Genomic DNA, 10,740 nt, shown 5'->3' on the forward strand with positions numbered 1-10,740 from the left:
TTTTTTTTTTTTTTTGGCCAGGGCCGGGTTTGAACCCACCACCTCCGGCATATGGGGCCAGCACCCTACTCCTTTGAGCCACAGGCACCGCCCTATACTAAGATTATTAATCATTGTTTATCTGATAAATCGTTGTTTATTTTTTGTTGCCCCATTGACAAAGGAATTATGAAAAAGCAAACTTGAAACACTCAAGTGACAAAGAGACTCCAGAATGAGACAAGACTCAGAGCAGGGTAGTGACCCACGTTGGAGGTATTCCATTTTCACTGTAAGAGTAGGCCCCAAGAGCTCTGTGGAGTCAGGGACCTCTGCAGCCTGGGAGCACCTCTGTGCACTGCTCCAGCCTGCACATCTTCTGGTCTAAATGTCAGCAGGTGCTGCTGCTTGAGCTGCCCTGACTGCTGTGCTGAGGCAGGGATTCATGTGGCCATCCACAGGCTTCTGGGTCACATTGTCTCACACTGGTTCTGGACTGTTCATTACATAGGCTTGGTCCAGACTGAGACTTTTATCTCAAGGGGAAAGTGCATTGCAGTCAATGAACAGATAATCAGAAATGGAGACTTTTATAATACAGAGGGCAAGTCATCTTACTGTGCTGAAGTAAGAAATTCTCAGTTGAGTGATAAAACCAGTGGTTCAAATGGAACTTTTGAAGTCCCACCTCTGGAAAATTCTATTCTTAGGAATCACATTTCATTGGTCTCAAGGAGGAACTAAATTTGTATATAAAACTTTATTTGGCCTTACATAGGGATGGTGTATAATGAAAGAAAATTGTGGAAAGCATTTTTGCTAAACTTGACTGAGATGGCAATTTATTTTAGAATAAGATCATAGAGAGGTAAAATTTGAAAGGCCAAAGAGGCTTACCTTGACCTAAAGGCTCTTGAAGGGAGTTTGAAAGAGGAAATTATTTAAGTACAATTAGGTCAGAGATGATTATCCATCCAGGAAAGACCCAACGGAAAAAGAAGCAAGTTCCTCAGAGAAAGCTGTGGACAATTACCCTTGTAAAAACTGTCATGACAGCAACCACAGGACCATCCCTGGGGACCTCTCCCTCCTCCCACCCATTACCCAAGACGGGGATATTTCTACAGTGGTAATGGAATTTGGGACAAAACTCCTTCACCATCCATTCAACTAATTACTGAGTATTTAGGCACTGTTCAGATGAACCCAAATTCCCTGCTCCCCAGTCTCAGGACTGGCATTTTTCTAGAAACTAAAGCTATGCCAGTAAGTCATTTAGAACACACACAGACAAAATACATGGAAAAACACAGACCAGTGAGAGGAAAAGAGAGTATAAGAAGAAGGGAAATAGAGAGAGAGGTTTGCTACTTTCTCTAGGGAAATTAAGGAAAACCTCCCTAATAAGGATGTTAGAGAGGAGACCAGAGGAGGTGACAGAGGAAGCCATGCTCTAGGTTACTGTGTACAAGGAGAAGTGAGGAGGTCTGCTTGCTTTTAAAAAGAGCCCTTTGGCAACTCTGCAAAGACAACTTCTTCTTCTTTTTTTTTATTCTATAATGCCCACAGTAGAGTGCTGTAGTATCACTGCTCACAGCAACCTCCAGCTCTTGGGCTTGGGCAATTCTCTTGGGCTTGGACAATTCTCTTGCCTCAGCCTCCCAAGTAACTGGGACTACAGGCACCCGCCACAATGCCCAGCTATTTTTTTGTTGCAGTTTGGCTGGGGCCAAGTTTGAACCCGCCACCCTCATTATACGGGGCTGGTGCCCTACCCTCTGAGCCACAGGTGCTGCCCTGCAAAGACAACTTTGGACACACAGCACTCAGTAAAGAATATGAGTCATGGGGCTATTTAAATTGTCCGGTCAACAAATAGTGAAGTTCTGGACCAGAGGGAGTGGTAGCAGCCAGGGAGAGGAGGGGCTGCTCTAGCACAGGAGGGAGCTGGCATTGCTTCTCCATTCCTTGTACCTGTTGGAGAAGCAGGCAGATGGCACCAAGCCTCAGGACCAGGAAGGCTGGGAAGGACTGGCTTAAACTCCTCTATTTGCAAGGCTTCCATGCGAATATCACAAGCTGGGTGCCTTAAAACCATAAAAATGTATTCTCTCAGAGTTCGGGAGACAAGAAGTCCAAAATCAAAGTGTCAGTAGGACCATGCTCCCTCTAAAGGCTCTAGGGAGAAACCTTTCTTGCCTCCTCCGGCTCCAGGCCTGCCTTGGTTTGTGGCTGTGTGACTCCAGCCTCTGCTCCTGTCTGCACATGACCTGCTCCTGTGTCTCTGTGTCATATTCCACCTCTGGCTCTCTCTTATAAGCACACCTGTCATGAGGTTTAGGGCTTATTCTAAATCCAGGATGACCTTGTAATACAGTTTGGTTTGGTTTGGTAATGCTGGCTGACCCAGTTTTGATGCCCTGGCTAGAGGGGGTCAATTCCCCTTCTTGAGCAGCTGACTAAATCCACACCCCAAGCCTGTCCTTATTGGGCTCTCACACTCCTGACCACTGTGCACCCACACTCACTGCCCCAATGCCAAGTACCAGACAACTAGGGGTACTCTCGTACCCTCAAAATCATTCAAATTAGCTGATCCCTTGGGAGCCTGTGAAACCTAACTCCACCCCACTTGCCACACATAAGCTGCCCCACAGCTCCAACTATACTCATAGTTAGTAAACTTTCTGGATCAAACTGAGTAACAGTGAGCAGTAATTTGACCTCACCAACCCAGCTCACTCCAGAGAAAGACAAGAGGAAAAGTAATCCCTGGATGGACAAAGGAGAGTTCAAGTCATTCTTATCACTCCTACTAGTTATGTAGTTAAGGTCTAGAACATTTCCAGAAACACTGAGCTAGTGGATACTATGCCATTGCTCCTAAAGGAAACACACAGGTTCCTCAAGCCCTTGGTCACAACATTTGGGGCAGTACATGATCTTACATTACTTCTGTTCAAAGACCCCATAATTAGTATAACTTGTTGACTGATTAACACTGAACTCATGACCAACAGCGTTATAACTCAGGCCTGACCAGAGCTTGTTTACAGCCCTTTCTCTGTAAGACCTGTCACAGCCTCATTGCTCTTAGGAACACTAGACAGCACTATGCTGGAGGAACATTCGAAAAAGCAAAATTACTAACAAAAAGCATAACAATGTGGAAAACGTGGCAAAATAGACCACAAAAAGGATACTCGTTTATATGTGAGAGCTGAAGCAAGCCGGGAGAGCAATACACTGCCCCACCCCAGCCACTGGGGACTCAGATTCCCCTGCTCTGCACACATGTGTGAATGGCTACCAAGGCCCCACAAGTATTGATTTGTGGGGGGTACAAATAGATTTTAGAGAGTAAGCAAATTCACAAATACGGGATCCATGAATAATAAGGCAGACGTGTACATTCGTGAATTGCTCTGAACTGTGAGGAATGCTATTTCAGCCCACATGACCTACTGTGGGGTTCCCATCGCAAGGCTCAGACAAGGGCCGTCAGCTTGGAGCTCTGGGATTCATATTAGCTCAGGAGTATTTTCATGTCCAGAGGACAGGGCCTCAGGAATTATTTCCTCCTTGAGCCAAGTGTCCTCCAAGTTACTGAATTGCAGCATGATCTTTCCCTTAGTAAAACTGTACAAAACTCATGATGGATGTAAGGGGAAATGGAACCTGGCAAGAGAGGAGATTCTGATTCTGAATATTCTAGACAGCTGTAAGAATCAGTCACTTTTAAGGTGACGCCTAATTTTTTAAAGACAGTGAATGGAAGTCTCTGGAGACAATACAACTGAAGTCTTTTATTTTAGCCGGGGCCAGGTTTGAACCCGCCACCTCCGACGTATGGGGCCGGCACCCTACTCCTTTGAGTCACAGGCACTACCCATAACTGAAGCCTTAATCACTGTGTTATCTCAAATATGTTTTTATTCAGTGGAAAATGACTTTCCTCAACTGAAAAAAAATCAGGCAGGGCTGCTGCTGTATGGGAGACCTCCCCATGGCACATGTAATGGGAAGGGGAAGTATTTGTGATTCATTGAGGGGTTTTGGCCTAAAGCTTCGTTTTTGTTGCTGTTGTTATGACAATAGATATTAGTATTTCAGCATTCATTGGAAGAGGGAAATTTTGATTAATATCCTCTTATATTAGAACAAGTTTTAAAAACACCATCTCATTTAATTAGTGAACAAATTAGTATGGACATTTCCACATTAATTTATGACTTTTGAAATTGACCCTATTTGCCCAAGTTCACAGCACATGTAGGTGCCCCAGAAGCAGTGACAGGGTCCAGGCTGGGATGGAGGAGACTTCAAGGTCAGCCTGTCAGAGCCCTGCCACTGCAAGTAGCACCAAGGGGCCTGAGCACACTCACAGGACAAGGAGCCAGAGTGGAGCGTGGGTATCAGGCCCCAAGCAGTTCTGTTGTTTGCCACCTAGAGCACAGGGACTTTAAAAGTAACTTCTGACATAAGCAGACCTGCTTCCAAATACACTGTTTAAACCAATGACTGTTGCTGCCCAGACCGAGTCACTCTGGACATCAATGGATGGTACCTCTCTTAGAGACCCTGGGGACCCAGGCTCTCAGCTCTCACCCTGCTGGACCCAGCCCCACATGTCTTAGTCATCTTGTCCTCAGACAGAGGAGACTGAGCACGGGGTGCTTGGTGATCTTGGCATGAACACTTAAAGGTAAGAAAGGGAGGCAGGAACTCAAGATGTCTCCCCGAGAGGATGCAGGAATTCATTCATTCGTGTATTCATTCAGAACTCTCAGCACTCTTCTGCCTTAGCACAGCACTGCCAACTCACAGTGTCTGCAGGGAAAAGGGTAGGGGGTTCCAAGTGATGGCCTGGGGTGTGACCTGAACTGGACAGTACACTGAAATTGCTCCTGTGCAAACTAAGACTTGATCTAAGGCTTCCAGGTCAGCAAGGAGGGGGCGGAGGCCCATGTCCCGCCCCAGTTCTCATTACTTACCCCAGGTACAAAGCCCCTAGCCTTCGAAAATTGCCTCTTCCCAGCACCGGGCAAGGGCCCAGCCCAGTGTTCAGAAAGAGTGATAGCGATTATCCAGGCTGTCAGGTTCAGTGAGTCCTGACCCTGATCCAGGGAGAAGGGTTTCTGGGTTGGAAGGTTGAGATGAGTATATGGAGGAATGTGTCAAAGCCGTCCCCCAGGGAGAGGAGAGAAACCAGCCTGCCCTGCCCTTGCAGGGTAAGAGGCAGTGATGTCAGCTTGTGTTTATATAGACAAATACATGTTTCCAGAGTGGGATTATCTTGGTGAGAGTGGAGGGTTTTCCAAATAGGTCTTGAAGAGAGCAGCGTTGACCCACGGGCCCTTCTCTGCAGCAGCCACGCCTAGCGTCCTTCCGCAGAAATGGCAGCATTTCATCCTCAGACACCCAAAGTGACTTGGGTTCTGTCCACAGATGGTCAGAGCCCCAGGCCAAAAGCTTCCAGGACTTCTGGCCCAGATTGTCTCCCCTGTACCCCCCTTCCACTTTGTAAATCTTTTCCTAGTCTGCCCTAAAGTTGAGAATAGGTGGGAAGAACATGGAGAGAGGTTGCAGAAAAAGAGTCAAAAGGGAGAAATCAAGAAATCAAGAAGGCCTCCCAAATCTGGGTGTTTCAGGAATTCAGTGAGGTGCAGTCAGCCCTCCTGTATCCTCAGGTTCCACATCAACAGCTTCAACCAAGTAAGAGTTGAAAATGTTGAAAAAGTAAGCAATAAAAAATAATACGAATGGCTCACCGCCTGTGGCTCAAGTGGCTAAGGCGCCAGCCACGTACACCTAAGGTGGTGGGTTCAAATCCAGCCCGGACCCGCCAAACAACAATGATGGCTGCAACCAAAAAATAGCCAGGCGTTGTGGTGGGCGTCTGTGGTCCCAGCTACTTGGGAGGCGGAGGCAGGAGACTCGCTTGAGCCCAGGAATTGGAGGTTGTTGTGAGCTGTGATGCCACAGCACTCTACCCAGGAGGGCAGCTTGAGGCTCTGTCTTAAAAAATAATAATAATAATAATACAACGGTAGAAAAAATACGAATTTTAAAGCAATACAGTCTAACAACTACTTACATAGCACTGGCATGGTATTAGGTATCTTGGGTAATCTACAGATGACGGAAAGTGTACCCGAAGACGTGCAGAGGCTCTGTGCCACCACTGCACCATTTATATCAGGGGCCTGAACATCCAGGTCTGGTATCCACAGGGTATCCCCAAACCAATCCCCTGGGACTGAAGAACAACTGTAATGTTGAGAAACAAAATTGGTGGGGGAAAAGGAAGACTTCCACACGTGCTCCTGCTGAGGAAAAAGCTGGACCCAAGGGTAGTAGCTTGCGGGTGGCTGGGCTGGAGAGAAGGAAGGAGGTGGATTTGTTCCAAATAGCCACCGAAACTCTGCCCCCTCTCTTGACCCCTGCCACTCTTCTTTCAGCTTCCTTCCTAACTGCCCTCCTCCCTGCCTAGAGTGTGGCTTTCCTCTTGAGAGACAGCTGGGGACGTAGGTCAGGGCTGAGAGGAGGTCCCACACAGTCTGTCAGTGCACTAGCTTAGTGAACAGTTGCCCCACATCTTTTGAAATTCCTTGTGGAGCCTAATGTTTGCTGTTCTCTCAACTTGGGGCCAGAATCAACTGACCTTTGTCCTTGGGCAGAGAGCTAGTAGTCCATGGGCCGAATCTAGGCCCTCAAAGGGAAAGCAGGTCTGAGCTCTTGCTGTTTGAAGTGGGAAGCCTCATCTCATGCTATAGGCCTACCGGGGCCCAGGAGAGCTCAACCCACCCAGCTACCCCCCAGCCACGGAGATGGCTCAGCATGCGGAGGTGTGGAAGCAGGTGTTTCAGGAATTAATTCAGGAGGTGAAACCATGGCACAAATGGACCCTGACTCCAGACAAGGACCTTCTTCCCAATGCCCTGAAGCCAGGATGGATGCAATACCAGCATCGGGGCTTTGCCAGGTAAGGGGGAAATTGTGATGGTACACATTCCAGAAAATTCTTGCTTATTTCTTATGATGACTACTTGTTAATTTTCTTGTTCTAGTCCATGCTTGCAAATTGAAATCTATAGAAAGTAGTAAGATGGCCATCATGCCAGAAGTTTTTACTTCATCAAATTACAGCAAACCCCGACAGCAATAGCAGGCCTGGGCACTAGCATGGGTTAATGCCCGGAACAGAGGAATCAGGCTGCAGGGATGACACTGCAGGGGTCGGGGTGCAGGACAGTGAGGAGAAGGGAATGGGAGGAATGGGAGCTATTTCACTCCAGTGGCAGCACATATGGTCCATGCCGTGGGAGACTCACAGGTCCACCACGGAGGCCCGGGGGAGAGGCCTGCCGTACAGAGGGCCTCGACGGGGAGGCCAGAGGAGCAGGAGGGCTGAGCGACATGAAGCAGGTTTGCTCTTCTCTGCCCTGAGCTGATAGGAGCTTTTAAAGTAGGACTCTTAGAGATCATCCCAAGTCTCTACTTCTCTTTTTCCAGGTGGGAAAATGGAGCACCAACGCCTGGGGGCAGAGTGTGAGGGGACTGCCCTCAGGGCACAGGGGTGGAGTCCTGGACTCTGTGCTGCCTGCTGACCTCTCTCAGGAGTCTGGGCAGAGGAGTCAGAGCTGTCCTCACAGCCCGCACTTTTCCAGGCCAGGACCTAGCATCAGGAGCATCAGAGCAAAGTCTCAGCCATGTATTTGTGAGAACTTTGAACCCTGAGCCAGCATAGGAATGGAGCACCATGCCCCAGGGGAAGGCAGAGGACTTCAGGCCAGAACAGGGCCTAGCCCCTTTTGACTGTGAATGAGCCCCAGCAAGGTCCTCTGGCTGTGGTTGAAGCTTCTTGGCCTCTCCCTCTTGCTTTGTCCTCACATTCACCCTGTGAGGTGAGGCCAGAACCAAAATATAGGAGGGAGACCTGGACCAACTCATTCTTCCCAAGACCCTCCAATTCACATCAAGACTGCAGGTACCCCGACATCAAGCCAGGCAAGGCTAAACTCAGCTGCAGTAACAAACAGACCAGGAAATACCAGTAATTTTTTTTTTTTTAAGAGACAGTGTCTCACTTTATCACCCTCAGTACAGTGCCATGGCGTCTCAGCTCACGGCAACCTCCAACTCCTGACTGTGCTTAGGCGATTCTCTTGCCTCAGCCTCCCGAGTAGATAGGACTACAGGTGTCCACCACAATGCCCAGCTCTTTTTTGTTGCAGTTTGGGGCCGGGTTCAAACCTGCCACCCTCGGGCTGTCACCCTAACCACTGAGCCACAGGCACTGCCCAGAAACACCAGTGATTTAATCCAACAAGTAGCTCCTGAGGTCACTGAGGTGGAAGAGAGAGCTAGAATGTCTTACAAGGGCTCCTATGGCCAGATCTGGAAGGGGCACATATCACTGCTGGCCTCATTTCATTGGCCAGCTTCCCCAGTGACCCCAACCTTACTGCAAGGGGGCTGGGCAGTAGGAGAGAGTGCATGGGTAATTTGAAGGTCATTAAATGTCTCGGCCACACTGTGGCCCTCTGCCTGTCCCATAATTTCTATTCTGAGTTCAGCCACATTTTCTCTTTACCTGTCCTAACATGTATTTGTCTAAACATCTTAGCTCAGAAAATTGCCCTCCTCCCTGCCAAGACAAGGTGTCATTCTCTTGCACCCTGTCTGAGGCCAGTGGCGCTTAGAATACGATGTTTTCCAGATAACTTGAACAAAACTTGGGATAGAGGGGGCAGCAGGAAAAGAGAGAACTGGACCCTGCACCCTCCCTGTGATAAGTGCAGACCAGGGACCCAGTAAGACATTCCAGCTCTCTCCTCCACCTCAGTGACCTGGAGCAGAACCCATGGATGAAGCGAGAATTTGCTCTAGGACCCTGGACCCCTTGGCCCTGCCCCTGCCCTGTGGGTCTATGACCTGACACCCACTGTATCGAGTTGTGGATTTCAGTTCAGGGTTCTGAACTGATCTGGCTGCTGTCTCATTGACCCATTTAAATTTACATTAGAGGCTACTTTGATTTGGAGTCCTGCCTCTTACACACACAGGATCTCTGGGGGAGATGAGTTTCCAGAGTGTGCTTTATCTCTAAAATGAGCACAGTGGACTTAGAGGACGGCCAAGGTCTCAGCCAGTTCGGATGACTTGTGATTTGCTATTTTCATGGCAGGCACCTGTGGGGCACAGACGTTGTCTGTGACACAATGGAGATGGGGCTGAAGGCTCAGTAATTTTTTCCACCACTGATCCACAACCCCAACCAATTCACGTCTCTGTGCTGTGGCAGCTCCTTCCTCCCTCTGGCCGCAGCCCACGGCTGGGCCATACGGTGCCACACTGAGGCCCTTGTCCTCCGTCTCTACAGGTTCCAGTGTTCCTCCTGCTCTCGCGGTTGGGCCTCTGCCCACGTTCAGGTTCTCTTCCATGTGCACTGGAGCAAGGAGAACTCCAGGGGCAGGGTGAAGATGAGGGTGTTTGCTCAGAGATGTAAGAGGTGCTCCCAGCCTCCGTTCGAGGTTCCTGAGTTCACACAAGAGAACATCTCAAGGATCCTGAACAACCTGGTAATCCGGATTCTGAAAAAATGCTACAGAGAAGGATTTAAGTCAATGGAGGAGATTCCTACAATCAAGGACATCTCCCTTGAAGGGCCACACGACACCAACAACTGCGAAGCATGTCTACAGGGATTTTGTGCTCAGAGTGGGTTAGGCCCTGCGGTACAGTCCCCCACACCCACGTCACTGCCCATCCTCTCTGAGGACGTCAAGCCAAAGAAGGGAAGGGTACGGTCCTCAGAGTCCTCCCTGGTTGCTATGCCCACACAGGCTTTAAGCCTCCCCAGTTCTCAGATCCCAAGAGCAGACCCTGTTCGCCGGGTGCACAGAGAAGTCAAGATCAGTACCCCCTTGCTCTCAGAGTCCTCCCTGGTTGCTACACCCACACAGGCTTTAAGCCTCCCCAGTTCTCAGATCCCAAGAGCAGACCCTGTTCGCCGGGTGCAGAGGGAAGTCAAGATCAGTCCCCCCTTGCCCTCAGAGTCCTCCCTGGTTGCTATGCCCACACAGGCTAGAAGCCTCCCCACTTCTCAGATCCCAAGAGCAGACCCTGTTCACCAGGTACAGAGGGAAGTCAAGATCAGTCCCCCCTCCAGTAGGCATTTCTCTTCCTACCCATCCCAGAGCCACACAGTGGCCTCCACAAGGAACATACACTGGTCTCCACCGGCTTGTTCCAAGGAGAAAATATGTTCCTGCTGCTCTTTCCTGCTTCTAATTGTGCTGGTGGTGGTGATTATCATAAAAACTCTATGAGCCCTGAAAACATGATGCTAAGTAAAAAGATAAATAAATAAGCAGAAACGAAAGTCATATGACTCCATCTCTATGAAATTTCCAGACTAGGTAAACGGATAGAGACGGAAAGTGGCTCCCAGGGCCTGGAGGTGAGGGGAGTGGGCAAAGCAACTACCAGTGATGACAGTGTTCTGGGATGAGATGGGGGGTCGCACGACACTGTCAGTGCACTGAATGTCATTGAGTTGTTCACTTTAAAAAGGTTAATTTGTGATGTGACTCTCGGGTTAGTATGAAAAAAAAAAGACCTTTACAATTGTGTTCATTCTTGAGAGAATGGAGTGGGAAAAGTCTGTGACTCACAAACCACTTGGAAATTTGTGACACCTGCGTGCCCCCTCACCAGAAAATGGGGCACAGACCCTAAAGTCAGGCTGGGGAGGAG

General features: G+C 49.0%; 1 protein-coding gene across 1 annotated transcript; it reads left to right on the top strand.

The window, feature by feature from the left end:
- The first annotated feature begins 6,646 nt into the window (after positions 1-6,646).
- RTP3 (receptor transporter protein 3) lies at positions 6,647-10,366 on the top strand. The gene is made up of 2 exons (XM_012808028.2): positions 6,647-6,964; positions 9,365-10,366. The coding sequence occupies exons 1-2, from the start codon at positions 6,810-6,812 to the stop codon at positions 10,311-10,313; spliced, it is 1,104 nt and encodes a 367-aa protein (XP_012663482.1). The 5' UTR covers positions 6,647-6,809; the 3' UTR covers positions 10,314-10,366.
- Positions 10,367-10,740: the final 374 nt, after the last annotated feature.

This window comes from Otolemur garnettii, unplaced genomic scaffold (genome assembly GCF_000181295.1).
Source record: "Otolemur garnettii isolate 467f Iridium unplaced genomic scaffold, OtoGar3 scaffold00082, whole genome shotgun sequence".
Taxonomy (NCBI): Eukaryota; Metazoa; Chordata; class Mammalia; order Primates; family Galagidae; genus Otolemur; species Otolemur garnettii.

Coding starts and splice junctions, on each gene's coding strand:
- RTP3 (XM_012808028.2), top strand. CDS start 6,810: ATGGCTCAGCATGCGGAGGTGTGGAAGCAGGTGTTTCAGGAATTAATT. Junction 6,965..9,364: donor CAGCATCGGGGCTTTGCCAG/GTAAGGGGGAAA, acceptor CCGTCTCTACAG/GTTCCAGTGTTCCTCCTGCT.